Source organism: Eubalaena glacialis, chromosome 6 (assembly GCF_028564815.1).
Source record: "Eubalaena glacialis isolate mEubGla1 chromosome 6, mEubGla1.1.hap2.+ XY, whole genome shotgun sequence".
Taxonomy (NCBI): domain Eukaryota; kingdom Metazoa; phylum Chordata; class Mammalia; order Artiodactyla; family Balaenidae; genus Eubalaena; species Eubalaena glacialis.
In genome coordinates, this window is record NC_083721.1 from 257,680 (window position 1) to 273,547 (window position 15,868).

The 15,868-nt window shown below is 47.1% G+C and overlaps 1 protein-coding gene across 8 annotated transcripts in view; it reads right to left on the reverse strand.

Annotated features, from left to right (window-relative positions):
- The window catches only part of DIP2A (disco interacting protein 2 homolog A), a 91,026-nt gene that overhangs the window by 59,884 nt on the left and 15,274 nt on the right, over positions 1 to 15,868 (reverse strand). For 5 of the 8 annotated variants that reach the window (XM_061193751.1, XM_061193747.1, XM_061193752.1 and 2 more), the window contains exons 2-6: positions 15,207 to 15,278; positions 10,253 to 10,372; positions 6,059 to 6,178; positions 4,703 to 4,930; positions 265 to 402 (exon numbers count right to left, since the gene is read on the reverse strand). In XM_061193751.1, the coding sequence (XP_061049734.1) occupies positions 265 to 402; positions 4,703 to 4,930; positions 6,059 to 6,178; positions 10,253 to 10,372; positions 15,207 to 15,278 (678 nt within the window). The remainder of the gene's footprint in view (positions 1 to 264; positions 403 to 4,702; positions 4,931 to 6,058; positions 6,179 to 10,252; positions 10,373 to 15,206; positions 15,279 to 15,868) is intronic. The other 3 variants (XM_061193748.1, XM_061193749.1, XM_061193750.1) reach the window with 3 other exon arrangements.

The window sequence follows — 15,868 nt, forward strand, 5'->3', positions numbered from 1 at the left end:
CTCATTTTCCCACAGTACCGTAGATCCAAACTCTGGGCGTCTGATTTAAATGTGAAGGCTTTCTCCTCCCTACTCCCTTCTTTCCCCGTTTGACCAATTCCGAAGCTATTCCTGATTATTTCTCCGCAAGATATACACACGGGCAGTTTAAATGCACCAGGATGATACCTGATGACTGGCTCAGGTTTGCTAAACCGAAGACACCAAGGTGAGGTGCAACACCTGTGCTCTGCTGTCTCAAAAGAAGGAAGAGAGGATGCTCACCACCTGCCGTCTCTAGGACGCTCCCGCTGCCCCCCCGAGGGACTCCTCTCACGGAAGCCAGCTGTGGACGCTCACAGTAGGCGTGCTGATGCTGTGCGAGGCCCGTGGTGACATCGGGAGGGGCAGACTGCAGATCTGCTTTTGAAAAACAAACCCAGGATAAAGGTGCTGTTAATTCAGAAGAGCACTAACCTTAAGTTGCTGTTTAAACCCCATTCAGCTGAAGCTTCACTAGCTGAGCTCTAAGCAAGGCACGGGGCATTCTGACTCATTCTGTTTTTCTGGTTGACCGAGGCACATCGGATCCTGCGAACTCTGAACTCCAGACATGGCCCGACAGCACTGTGTGCATGTGGCCGTCCAGTTCTGAGAGGCAACTAGACCAGAACCACCAACTACGGCACAGAGACGGTGCAAGGAACTCGCCTTTCCCAATGGCCTAATGAGGTTTTACTTAGAAATCTCCCTCAATGAAGCAGAAACACATTTTAAATCAATTGTTGTTGGAACATTTTTCATTGTGTTATGAGAAAAATTGCCAGGCTTCTATAAACTACCCCCACGCCCCCAAAAGGCAAGTTGGCTGTCATGCAGACACAAACCTTCGCAGTCTTCACAGAATAAACCTACACAGATTAAAAACTATCCCTACTGCCAGTTCAAAAGTCCCACTATTAAGAGGCTGCAATCAGCTTCTTAAGGCAGAATGTATTAATGTCACATTTAAAGACAAACTATGTCAGATACAGAAAATGTTTAAAGTCACTCCTTCCACTGTCTGAATGTTGACTCTGGGTTTCGTTTTCACTGTAGGGCATTTTTATCTGTTCAGATACTGGTTGGCTGAGAGCTGCTATAGCATCTCTGCTACAACCAAGCCTTCCACCAGGAAAGTACCGAGTCTGGACCTAGCGTGACGCTCGTCCACTCTTGAGAATCGATACTGATCTGTAATCTCTTTAGTCTTCAAATGAATGCTCCCACCATCATAGATGGCACCTTGATACTTAAAATTTTTTAATGCCAATCATTTATCTATCATTTCATAACCTAGGTAGTATGCAATCTAAGAATTTTAAAAAATATGTAGAAAGATGAAATTATGTGGAAGAAAAACACAAACTCACTCTTAACATAGCAGAAAACACCACTTGGAAAAACCTAACTTTTTGACAAGAGTTTTCACAACCCTTGAAAAAGCTTGATATTAATGAAATTAGCATTTTAAAGTATGCCTATCACAAAGTTCTTTCAGTTTAAAAAGAAATTTCCCCGCCCTTCCGAATCTAGCAAAAAAAAACCCAGTGATTTGAACAGTTATTAATGAAAAAAGGTACAAATGGTAATCTCAACTACCAAGTAGTTTCTTAAATAGCTGCATAAAAATAAGCAAACTACACTCAAAATAAAAATGAACTACTAGGACTTACTGGTGGTGCAGTGGTTAAGAATCCGCCTGCCAATGCAGGGGACATGGGTTGGAGCCCTGGTCCGGGAAGATCCCACATGCCGCGGAGCAACTAAGCCCGTGCACCACAACTACTGAGCCTGTGCTCTAGAGCCCACGAGCCACACCTACTGAGCCCGCGAGCCACAACTACTGAAGCCTGTACGCCTAGAGCCCGTGCTCCGCAACAAGAGAAGCCACCGCAATGAGAAGCCCGCGCACCGCAATGAAGAGTAGCCCCCGCTCGCCGCCAAGTAGAGAAAGCCCACGCGCAGCAATGAAGACCCAATGCAGCCAAAAATAAATAAATAAATTAATTAATTTACAACAAAACAAAACTGAACTACTGTAGTTAAATGTACTGCTTTTAAATATAGGTATTTAATTCGTGTCCAAATGTTTTATGTATATGATTTTCCTAACCCAAAACTGAAAATGATATATATTTTTAATTACCTTTACCTAACATTTTCTGCCTCCAATTTTTTATAGTCATCTTCCTTCTGTACTTCTTTCCTTAGCCCAAATTGAAGAATTCTCTAGTGTCAGAAACTAAAACAAAGGATGCTTTTTATAACAAGGAGAGGGAAATGGAGTATTTTTCAGATTTAAAAATTCAGGTCAAACAGGTAGCATATGAAGGTTACAAACAACAGTAAGGTATTAAGCAGAGCCCGAGTTAAGATGTTTAGAATCTACTAGAACTAATCACATGATGTGTATGTGAGGCCAGGCAAGCAGGATGCGAGAAGAGTAGTCTCAGCCACACCTGCACAATCAGGAGTCCTCCACCCACAGAGGTGACAAACCCGCCTTGTAAGTCTTTACAGCCAGGACCTTTCGGGGATGGAGACGCCCACTCAAACACATCTTACGTTCAAAACACCCCACAGCCCTGGGGAGTCGAGGGCTGTCTGCTTAAACATTTTGAACTGTGGTCAATTTTTCACGCTAAATATGCTTCTATTTCTAACCCACCAGGAAGCCGTGTTTACGACAGCTCGGCAATGGCTAATACACGCAAACTCTGCCCTATTCCCCTCACCGTCGAACGCAGAAGAGAGCTTCGGGAAGCTGAACTAAGCGAAGGGAACATTCAAACGCTACCGCTTTCCTCACACTGGAGGTACCTGTGTATTTCCAAAATGTGAAATCGCCGTGACAAACAGGAAAATATATCCATCTCAAGCTGTTTTCAAGCTCTCCACTGTAAACCCCCGTGAGGACAGGTGGGCTATAACCACCAGCCATTTTAGGACCCCCAGGAAAGCTACCAAAACAATCCTGGCAGGCTGTTTCCAAAGGAGCCTTTTCTCGTAAAGCAAACTCCCCAGGACAGTCCTGACAGCCTGACCCCGGCGGTCTTGGAGGCTCCTCCACATGCCGGAAGCAGGTCGAGGCGTCGTGAGTTCTCACCCAAGACTCACGGCATGAGCTCCACAGAAACGTGCAGACGTCTGCAGTGACACAGCCAATAACAAACAAAGAGCGTCCCTGATGGGCCCACAGAGGCCAGAGATGGAAGACGTCGGTCACTTACAATGCCCAGTCCAGCCAAAGGACCAAGATCTTACATGAAAGCAGCTCAGCACCTGAGACCCGGGCCTGCCTGGGGGTGTTAACCCACTGGGAGCCCACCCAAAACAATGGCCAGTCATGGGCACACCTCTGATGCACCATGTTGGTTTGAGCAGAACAGCAGCTAACAGCAAAGAAAATGAACAGGAATCAGAAAACTGTGGGCCAGCCCTGGCTCCAGCACAGCCAGCTGTGTGGTCTCGGGCAGGCTGCAATCACGCGACTTAGCTCTTCCCTCCACACCTGGAAGGAGGGGGTGTTCAGAAGATCCCAGCAATACTGATGCGCCATCTGAGAAGGACACTTTTTCAAGGTACTCGTGCAAAAATGCATGTGGGCTTTGCATGCCAGCTACGTTACTAGTTTTGCTTTTAAAAAAATGACTTTAAATGGTGAAAAGTTTGCAATGTTTTCCTTTCTAAGATTAATGTTATTTATTTATTTATTTATTTTTGGCTGCGTTGGGTCTTCATTGCTGTGCGCGGGCTTTCTCTAACTGCGTTGAGCGGGGGCTACTCCTCACTGCAGTGTGCGGGCTTCTCATTGCGGTGGTTTCTCTTGTTGTGGAGCACGGGCTCTAGGTGCGCGGGCTTCAGTAGTTGTGGCACGTGCGCTCAGTAGTTGTGGCGCATGGGCTTCAGTAGCTGTGGCGCACGGGCTCCGTTGTGGCTCGCGGGTTCTAGAGCGCAGGCTCAGTAGTTGTGGCTCGTGGGTTCTAGAGCGCAGGCTCAGTAGTTGTGGCTCGCGGGTTCTAGAGTGCAGGCTCAGTAGTTGTGGCTCGCGGGCTCTAGAGCACAGGCTCAGTAGTTGTGGTGCACGGGCTTAGCTGCTCCGCGGCATGTGGGATCTCCCTGGACCAGGGCTCGAACCCGTGTCCCCTGCACTGGCAGGCGGATTCTTAACCACTGCACCACCAGGGAAGCCGCTAAGGTTAATGTAATTTAAAGGGCTGGGTGACTTGGAAAAGCTCTAGGCACCCGTATGACTGAACTCTGACTGACATCTCTTTTCAGGTTGAGGGCTGTCTAACCCTGGTATGTGGAGGAAGGAAGGCCGGACGGTGGCTGCAGCCCCAGCCCCGCCTCGGGACACCCAGTGCAGGGACAACCGAGGGCTCCAGCTGGACACACAAGGAAGGAGCAAAGGCGGGGACCACATGCAGGCGGCAGGCCCCCTGATCGTCAGGCACCGCCCACCTGTGCCGGCCCCCCTCCTCCAGAGCAGAAACACCAGGCACTCATCAGGGACCCCAGGGGAGGCCCACACGCCACAGGGTCTGGGGCTGCCAAACCACAGAAGCATCAGGAACCACTTCTGTTACCAAAAGGACATATTCCGTAGGAAAAGGAGAAGGTGGGTCTGGGTGGGCGCGGGGGCTCCCCTGCCTGGAGGGGTCCCTGCGGCTGTACTGACCTACGCGGGCGAGGGCCGCGGGGCCTGCGGGCGCGGCGGCGGCACTCGGCGCGGCGGCAGGCTGCCCTCCCGGGTGAGATGAGGTGGAGGATGCGGAGGAGGAGGTGGACGAGCCCTGAGTGACCTGGTCGAGCCAGGGCTCGACGCTGGGATCGCTCTGGAGCGGAGCGGAGGCGAGTCGCCCGGGTCGCCGTAAAGAGCCCTCATCTTCTGAGGCGGACGACGTGTCTGTGGTCAGAATAATGAGGACAGGCATGAGGGGGGGCGTCCTCCAGGGCGAAGTCCCCACTGGCCCCAGCCGGCCCGTGCCCTGAGCCCCTGCACAGCCGCGCCCGCACGTCCAGAAGGGCCTGCGTCTGACCGACCGTGAGCCCCGCGGGGCAACTCGGGAACGGGCTTCACCCCGGGCTCCCCCGGAGGGCTCAGTCTCGGGGCGCCATACCCGGAGCGCAGCCAGCCCCAAGCCTGATGGCTTCAGCGCGTGCTGTGGGGTCCCGGGAGTCCACCCCAAGGGCACCTGCGTCCCCTCAGCAGACGTGACTGAGCTCTGAAAAGAGCCCCTGCCTGAGACCACCGCCTCGGGCAAGGAAACTGATGTGAGTTCTGGTTTCCTCCAGTCAGCACGACTGCATTTTATCATGGGTTTCACAGTTATCAGTACGTTCTTTAAAAACTGGGTAGTATCTATGGTTATATTCAGTAGAAACAAGAATTTGACGGCCATTTCTAAGACTTTTTTCAACAACATAAACTTCTTTTTTAAGTGAGGAAGCATCACCAAAACACTACGCTTATCTTGCAGACCTGGTGTGTTTGGTTTTTACCATGTCTTCAAACCAAACACGCGCGTCACCCGCTTCATGACTTAAATAACCAGACAGGCGGCAGCAGCCTCGTGCTCTCAAGCACCTGGACAGGGTTTTCGAAGGAACTTAAGACACACTAACTATCCTGAAGAGAGACTCCACGTAAAAGCTTTCATTTCTAATGGTCACGACGACAAAACCACAATAGCAGAATAAATAAAAAACCCTCCAAATAGCCTTATTCTTTCCCATTTAAGGCCTGGTAACAACATAACAAGTAACAGCTAATGAGATGAGAATAATTTTAGAATTCTGAATTTAGGGAACTCTGTCATCCCACGAAGCATGTTCTCCAGGTTCCTCTCTTTACTAAAAGACACAAACTGCATCTTAGTGAAAAAATTAAAATCTACACAGATGTCCTGTAGGAAGCAAGCCTACACCCAACCACCCACCCACCCACCCACCCACCCACACTCTTCGCTACGGTCGGAGGCTGTGCCGCCCCAACGGGAAACCCCTCCCAGGCCACCGTGACCCTGCCCAGTACCTGGGGGTGTGTAGGCCTCCATGGACGTGTGCGTGAGGACGGAGCGCCTCTTGGAAGGCATGGGCATCTTCCTCTCTTTGTATTTGGCCAAAGCTGCCTGCACAGCCTCGCTGTGAACATCTGCACGGAAAGAACAGCAACAAAAACATGTGTTACTAGATTCCTTATGAAGTAACAAAACCATGGTCCACGTTTTTATTTGTTTTCACTGAGTGTAAAAGGAACACAAACTCGGCCTACACGTGGGTCCCACACATTGGTCCTAGATTTCCATAAATATTTCTTGGCTTGTAGATTTGACTTTGGAAATATTTTCAGATTTAAATCAAAAAGAAGAAATCCCCAAAACTGAAAATAAAATGAAACATGAACCTAATGTGCTCTGACTGTGGCACAAACCACTCCAAGTGGCGCTAAAGCCCTGTGGTCAGACCGTCAAGCTGCTGCCCCAGACAAGCCCCAGGACGGCAGAACCGCACAGGGAACGCAGGCTCTCCTGCAGTCTTGCTGACGGTGGTCATGGGGGCCCCGCCACACTGCCACGTTTGTGGTCAAGTGTGAGAGAGCGAGCAAAGAGGGGCCTGATGGTCTCAATCCATCGACCCTCCCTGGAAACCAAGACACTCGTAAGGGAAAGAAGAGACACAAACAGAGACCAAAGAAGTGAGGGAAAACCCTGCAGTCCTGAATCTGAGTGGAAATTATCAGCGTGAACACACGTGGCATTTTATCTTTAAATAGTATGTCTTACCTCTGTCCCTAAGAATGTCTAGGAATGATGACAAGCCCGAGAGCAATGAGCATCCCTACCACCCACACTGTGGTCTTAAAGCACCATCCTCACTGCAAGCACCCTGAGACACGGTGGATTCTGGGGTGGGGGCAGGGAGCACACAGGGGAGCCTGGAGCATTGCATCCTAACAGCCAACAAGTACATGGCCCAGTGACCCAAATGCCGGAGCCGATGTGGAGACGCTCCCAAAGGCTCATAAAGATGGGGCAGTTGGAACATCACCAAGGGTAAATGCTAGAAGGACTGAATATCAACTACAATGCTGAAAAACAAGATAAAAGAGAAGAAAGGAAGGAAGAGAGGAAGCAAAAGTAATTGGCTGCCTTTGGAGGATGCCGGTGACCTAACCCATTATTTTAAAAAGGAGTAAACAGATGGAAAGAATTGAGCGTTTCTCCAGGCTCTCCTGTGCCTTGTGGTGAGCGAGCACAAGTTTCTCTCCATAGAAGCAGTCCAGCCATTTTGCCACCCTAATGAACAAATGGGTCTGCCAGCATCCCAAGGAGGAGAGAGACTCAGGCCTGCAGTGCCTCTTGGTGAGAGAACACAGAACCCTAAGTGACCTGCTGGAGCCATGGAGCCATGGAGCCACCGGACCACAGCCCAGGCCCCAAGACTGAGTTATCGAAGGTGGAAACACATGTCAGCCACCTGAGATATGTGCACCACATTTGGATCCTGGGTCCAAATAAACTGTTTTTTTTTCAAACCACAGGAACATTTGGGTATTTGATACTAAGGAATTATTGTTAATTATTTTGTGACAACGGCATTATCTTTTAGAGATACATGCATTCTTTTCAGATACAGAAGCCAAGAATATTATGACCTCTAAATGAAATAACATGATCTCTGAGAAGTGCTTCAAAATCACATGGGAAGGGAGGAAGCAGGGGGCTGATGAAGAAGCCAGGACTGAGCCTGAGCATGGCAGGAACTGCGGGGGCTGGACGAGTCTGGGGCTCATCACACCACCAAGTCCACTTTGTACGTGTTCAAATTTTCCCCAACAAAATGTTTTTAAAGCATTTAGAAACCTTATAGTAAAATGGCTCATAGGGTACTATCAGGAAAGATGAAAAATTCACACCTAGGCGTATTAAAATAAAATTTACAAATATCAAAGACAGCCAGTCCATCCTAAAAGCTTCCAGAGAGAAAGAGCAAATAATCTTGAAGGATCAGGAAACAGACTGACTTTACTCAATAGTAACCACCAGGTGCAAGAAGGCAACACAGCTGAAGAAACGAGTGTTGAACCTAGAATTTTATATCCAGCCAAAGTATCATTTAAACTTGAGGGTCTAATAAAAATACTCCCAGACATACAACCGAAAACACTCATGAAAGACAGTGTTCAGGAGAGAGACAAACCTAGGAGCCCCTGCAAGAGACCTGGCTGTGACTGTGAGCACACACCTTAAATGTTACTGCCACCTTAGAAACAAACAAAAACCTAAGTACAGATAAGACAACCAACAACTAAAAATCTAGACAATGTCAACATTACAGGGTATAAAGCAACAGATCCAAGAAGCTCAACAAACCCCAAGCACAAGAAACAAAGAAAACTATACCAAGGCACATCATAATCAAGTCACTCAAAACCAGTGACAAAGAGAAAAATCTTAAAGGTACCAGAGGGAAAAAAGGCACAGTATATACAAGGGAACAACAGTAAGGAATAAACTTGGAAGAATAACACTACTGATGTGAACAATGATTGTTAAGCTACAATCATCAAGAGAGCTGGCTCTGCCATAACAACAGACGAATATATCAACAGAATAGGACAGAGTCCAGAAAGCGAGTCACACATGCGCGTGACCACTTTTAGACAAAGGAGCAAGGGCATCGGGGACAACGGGATTACCACATGCAAAAAACTAAGCTGTGCACCATGCCTTGAATCATACTAAAATTAACTAAAATCTAAATCATAGACCTAAAGGTAAAACTTAAGACTACAAAACTTCTAGAAGAAAACCCAGGTAAGAATCTTTGTGACCTTGGGTTTGGCAAAGATTTCTTAGGTGCTAGAACAAAAGCACTATTCATGAAAAGGAACTGATAAGCTGGACTTCATTAAAATTAAAAACTTCTGCTACAAAAGCCACTGTAAGAGAGTTCAAAGAGAAGACAAAGCCTTGGGGAAAATATGAGCAAAGCACATTAATGATAAAGGTCTTGTTTTCAGAAAGTAAAGAATGAGAACCAGATACAGTTCACAAGGGCAGAAAGCAGGTCATCAACATCAGTTACACGGAAATGGGGGGTGGGACAGGGAGCAGGGAGATGAGGATAGGCAGGGACAGGAAGGGGACCTCTGGTGACCCTACTTATGGCGTGTGTACGTGCGTGTGCTTTTGTACACAGGGCTAAAGAAGATGGTGTCAGTGGAATGTTGATGAGGCCGTTTCTACTATCCTATGTTACGTGTATCATTTATGTAATCAGAAAAGAAACTATTATCGGCGTGAGGAAGTTTTTCAAAATGTATATTAAACTGGTAAGAAATTATCTGATCAAAAATTTCTCAAATCACTTCATCACACTCCCATGTTGACATAACATTTAAAATCTTAATGTTCTTTTTAGGTATTCTTAAAACAAAACGGCCATTTCTTTATCTCTCTTGAAAGTTTTTCTTTACACAAAGGTTTATTGAGAGAGTTTAAATGTAAAAGAAATATACAATCACACAATGGTGAAAATGTTAAACAGGCAAAAGAGGGTTCAAAAGTTATCCGTATGTAATCTATAACTGAAAGCACGAATTTTTTCAATGGATGTCCTGATAATTCAAATAAAATGTCAGAGACAAATTTAAATATTTACAAAAGCACTGACAGAGTGGCAGAAATCTAATTAGAAGGAAATCTCCAAAATTAGAGAAAGAAAAAAATACTAAAACACCTACAGTAGTAAAGCGGTCCCTGATGCACAAATCCACCAATACCAACCCCAAAGATCTAGGTAGGAAAATGGACACAAACATTTACAGAAATTATCTAATGGGATTCTAATGGGAAGGAAGATTTAGCTTTCTCCTGAGATTTCTATAAGCATCCCCTAAGAAGACAACACTTACACTCCAGGCTACATTAAAACATACTATCTTATGTGGAAGTTATATTTTTTTCTTGAAAAATATGATGTGGTAAGTTATGGTTCAAGTGAAAATAATTTCCGAATGGCAGAGGAGTTTGGGGGAGAATGGATACACGTATGTATATGTACAGCTGAGTCGCTTTGCCGTGCACCTGAAACTATCACAACATTGTTAATCGGCTATACCCCAATATAAAATAAGAAGTTAAAAAAAAAACAAAGAAAGAAAACAATTTCCTCAGCGGAGACGCGGTGTCCGAGCAGAGGCCTGCAGGCCTCTGGTCCCTACCTGACCTGAAGCGCTCGTCCCGGGCGTGGCTGGGCCTCGGCTTCTGCTGTTTGGGCGCGGGGGCTGTGGCTTGTGAGGGCCCGGGGATCCTAGTCTCCTCTTGTAGGGATGGATCTACTCCTGAAACACAGTTTTACAGGAGCACCTGGTGTGAACAATTTGCTTTTCCAGTCATGGAAAAACCCATGTAAAACAGCCCACGCTTCCCGTCCGCTGCTGCACAGCACCCGCTGCACGACCATGCACGCTGTGGCGGCCCCAACGCCAGAAGACACTGAATTTGGAGGTCAGGGTGGAGACGTCAATGTCCGCTTCCAGCCCCGCGGCCTCACCGCCCACCGGCACCCAGCCGTCCTGGGCCCCGAGCTGGGCACATGCGCGCGGGGGGCCGGCTCTCTCGGGACGGCTCTCCCTCCCCCTCAGTGTCCCTGGCGTCAGCAAGCCCAGTGGGAAACAGCCCACAAAGCCATCACTGGGGGTGTCACCAGCCGCCCTCAGACACAGGGACGAAGACGGGTGCCGACCAACCCCGACGGGCGGCCGGCCGGCTCTCCACGCCCCGTCGCAGCCCCCCGGGCTCTCACGCCCACAGCCCCGACACCCGGGCCCTCGGACGCCACGTGCCGCGGAAAGGAGTGGCGCACGAGCGTGCAGCCGGTGCGGCCCGAGCCCTGGTTTGCTGGCATCTGAGAAGAACACAAAGTGAAGCCTTCAGCTGGGCTTCATCACAATACTCTGTTCAGTGTTTTAGCCTCTGTTTCAAGACATCTCAGAAAAATCGCCTCCAGGGCCCCCAGCCCTTATCACTGCCCGAAAAGCAGTAGCCTATCCCTACTTGGGCCCGGGTGGGTCCTGACCTCCAACGCTGCTCATGAAAGGCCACCCGGCCCCCAGCTCTCTTTGACGACGCACAGAGAGGACAGAGGGGATGGGGGCCACGGGGGCTCCACGCTCGGCTGCCCAAGCCTCCTGGCACCGACGCCACCCCTGTGACTGCGGAGTCCCCAGGACACCAGCTCTGGCTCCGCAGACAGGGAGGAGCTGCCCTCCGAGCCTGGCCAACCCGCAGGTTTGGGCGCAAAACGCTGCTCTTGCTGTTGTTTTACCTACCAGGTTTGGGGTGTTAGTTACGCAGCACGAGAGGACAGCGAGAGCCCCTGGAAATCCATGTTCAGCTCTTCAAAGTGTGAACATATACACACATACACATATGCGACATACAGCAATACTGGTCAGCACTGCTTCTGGCTTTTTGTTTCTTGTGACTGGATAAAATTTCTTTAGAGTCCGTAACAGAGAACACAGAATCTTACGTGTTACAGACTATAATCAGGCATGCTGCTAAGTGACATATATGCATATGGACATCCTTACACTTTTATTCCAAAATACAGTGCTTTTATTGAGATCGATTCATTTATTCAACGAAGATATAAAGCCCAGTGGGAAATCACTGGATAAAAGAGTAGGTATATTTTTAACAGGTATCAAGAGAGAACTTCTCAGAAAGGTCACAGCAATTCGCACCCCCACAATGTGCCATTTCCCCACATCTTTGTCAGCGATGGATGTTATAAGGTTTAGAATCTTGCCAATCTGACAGGAGAAAAAAGGTTCACTAATTTGCATTCCCGTATCTGCTAGTGAGGTTGAACATACTTTACTGTTTATTGCCCATCCGTATGTCCTCTTCTTTGAATTTCTGTTAATTCTATCCAGCTAAGGAGCCCCCCCAAGTGACCTGCAGAAAGCCCGGGTCAGCTGGAGGCACCACCCTGGGCTGTGCTCGCCCCCCAGGCCACGGCCGGCTGGTCGCAATCACTCTGCAGTGTTTTCATTTCTAGGGAGACAGTCATAACCTGTTTTTCTTCCAGGTCTCCTATCTTGTAACCCCCACTCAAAGGTTATTCAAATGTTCTCCGGAGTTTTGTAGTATTTTATAATTACAAACATATTTAGAGCTTTAATCCTTCTAAAGCTTACGTTCGCTAATGGTGGAGAGGAAGAGGGTCCCACTGTTGCCTCCAAAGGGATGGCGCCAGTTACTAAATAAATCTTCCCTCCTTTGAATTGTCCTGAATCGTTTCTAGACGTCCCTCTCTTACACTGTTGGGCCTTCCACGCCGTCTACCAACACCCTCCGGTTGGGACTATCAAGTGCACACGAGCGGATTGAACACCATGAAGGCCAGGCCTTTCTCACTGGTGCCCCTTCCCAAAAATGTACTGGCTACTTGCAGAACTTTTCTCCTTCAAGTGGGTTATTACTTCCAATGCCAGGTTTCGGGAAAAATAAATCAGCCACTGGTATTCAGAATGGACTACATTTTGTTCACACATTAAGTTGGAAACTACTACTTTCATAATATTAAAATTTTCCATTTAGGATATTGGTATATTTCTTCATATTTTAGTGTCTTGGTTATTTCTTTCAAACGGACTGCACGATCCTAACATAGGTCCTGTGGCTTTCTTGCTAAATGTATTAAAAACATTTGATAGTTTATTGCCATTACGAACGTGAGTTGTTTTATAAACAGAAATATTGCCAGAGAAAAGTTATTGATTCCTGCATATTTGTCTTCTATCAAACCAAAGCTCTTACTAATTCTAATAGCTAAGTAAGGAGTCACCTAGGTTTTCAAGGTATCAAATAACAGCACCTGTGCAAGGATGGCATGCTGTGCTCTCTAACCCTCGCCTGCCTTGTCTGTCTGTGACGCTGCACAGGCACTGGCCACCCCGACGGAGGGCCTGGGAGTGGCATGGCGGGCACGGCTGCCCCTGAGGAAAGGAAGTACGATGGCACATGGACGCCTCATTGGACCGCTGCTGTTGATGCCTGGCAAATGGGCTTCAAGATGTTGTTTTTAATAGTTTCCTCCAACTGTACTCAATTTTCCTTGTTTTTGCTTTACTTTGGATGGATGAATGTCAGTACATAAAGCACCTCCTCAGTATTCTTCTTGCTACTGATTTATTGTAAAATACATCATACCGATACAGGCAGAATAAAGCATGTATTCAGTTCAAAAATTATTACACAGAAAAAAACTCAGTGTAACAACTGCAGCAGTTAAGAAGTAAACACTCATGTGCCTTAGAGCTCCTCGTGGCCCCTCCAATCTCACTCCACACACACGGAAACGCCACGCTCACTTCAGGGAAGACCACTTCCCTCCCCCTCTTTCTTTACCAGCTACAAAAAGGTTGAGAAGTGGCAGTTTGGTGGGTTTTTCAGTTTTACAGGCTATGTTCCCGTGTAATCGTTTTTTCACTCCCCGTTACGTTTATGAGATTCATCCTTGCTGACACACGTATGCATCCTGCTGATGGACGTTTGAGCACTTGGCAGTTGAGGGAAAACAATGAACATTCTTGTGCACAGAACAAGGACAGGGTGCAGGCATCCAGAGCTTCTCCAGGGCATGCGTGTCCCTGAAGGAGAGCTGCCGGCTGCCTCTGCACCTCTTCAACTCTGCCAGGTCCCACGAGCTGTGCACACCCGTCTGAATCCTCTCCAACAACCCAAGGTGGGTCATGGTTTAATGTGCATCTCTCTGACTGCTACCAAGCTTAGGTAAGTATCTTTTCGTTTGCTTGCTGGCTATTAGGGTTTCCTCCAATAAAATACTTACTCATGTCTTTAGCCCAATTTCCTACTGGGCTTTTTAAAATATCATGTTGGGGGACCTTCTGGCTCTTTAAAGTTTAAATTAATTAAAATTAAATTAAAAATTCAGTCTCTCAGTCACACTACCACACTTCAAGTGCTCAGGAGCCACATGTGGCAAGTGGTCAGTGTACCGGACAGTGGAGCTACAGACCATTCCCACTATCGCAAAGGGCTCTGCTGACACTGCTGCTTTACAGGCTCGGAAAACTAGTCCTTTTCCTGTTATTTGTGCTAGGATTATCTCCTCCCACACTGCGGCTTGTCTTTAATCTCTTTATGGGGACTTTTGATAAAATAAAATTCTTAATTTTAACACACCCCGATTTACCAATTTTTTCCTTTACAGTTGCTGCTTTTTGGTACCTTTAGGGACTTGAGAAATCCCTCCTATTTAGAGACGGTGACAGTTTTCCTGTATGATCTTCCAAAGGTGCTATAATTTTTGCCTTTCTCATTTAGGCCCTTAACATCCGGTTTCTGTGGAGCTGGTTTCTGTGTCTTACGGAACTGTGCCAGCACCGGGAGCGGCAACACCACCTCCACCATAAGCCTGGTCTCCACAGCGGTGCGTGTCTGTCTGGGCCCATGTTCTGCTCTGCTAATCTAGCTGTCTTCCCTTGTGCCAAACTAGGCTGTCTTAATGACGACAGCTTGATATTAACTCTTCGTATCCTAATCAGCAAATCCTCCCACCTCATTCTTCTTTTTTATCATATTTTGAATCCCTTGGCCCTTTAAACTTGTATATACATTTTTTTTTTAAACTTTTCTTTTTTTTTGGCTGTGCCACATACGGCACATGGGGTCTTAGCTCCCTGACCAGGGATCGAACCCGCGCCCCCTGGAGTGGACGGGCAGAGTCTTAACCACCGGCCTGCCAGGGAAGTCCCAAACTTGTATATAAATTTTAAAATTAGCTTGTTAAATTCCACCCCCAAAAACTCTGTTGAAACACTGAATGTGCACTCTACAGATCAATCTAAGGTGGGAAGAACTGACATCTTTATAATATTTGTTCCAAACCTAAGTAAGGAAATGTTCCTTACTAAAATCATAAAAATAATCATGGTCTATGATCATAAAAATAAAAGAAATCCTATTTGGGAATGAAATCTATACCAAACCAGAGATATAAATTATACTCTATGCCTTTGGATTTTATAATTTAATAGTAGACACGTTATTCGCCCAGACCTTCTCAATAAAATATGAAACTACCAATGTCAAGCTCTAAAATCAAATTTTAAATCGGTTTGATGAGACGCGCGCTGACCTTACCTTGAATGAGTGGTACATAACGTGCAAGCAGCTTTGCCCTTTTCTTTTCATATCCTTTTTGAGTGATGTCACCTAAAACAACAATGGAAAAACAGAATTACATTTCTTCTGAGGTTCCCAAAATTTTTTAATTAAAAATTCATTCATAATGGAAAAACTGGAAACACTTAGGTCCTTCAACTGCTGATTGGATAAAGAAAGCATGATGCATCCACACAATGGAATGCTACTCAGCAGTAGAAAGGAATAAGCTATTGATAGACAACAATCTGGGTGGATCTCACACGCATACTGCTAAGTGACAGAAGCCAGACTCAAAAGGCTACATGCTGAATTATTCCAGTCACATGACACTCTGGAAAAGAGTCAGAACTGCAGACTCCGAGGCCACACCCCAGACTGACAGAATCTGAATCTGCATTTTACCAAGATCCCCAGGTGACTCTGTGCAGGCTCAAACTGTGGAAGTACTGGTGTAAGGGACCCACAGGAAACCAACCCTCGCAGGCCACGGGGCGTCCCTGGGCCAGCACTCGGGGAATAGGACATAAAGGAGAACAGCCTAAAAATGAATTAACCTACCCAGAAACGGGGCAGGAAGTGTGTCTGCAGGGAAACACTTCCCAGTCTAAGCACACCAGCCGGTTTCCTGGACAACTCGG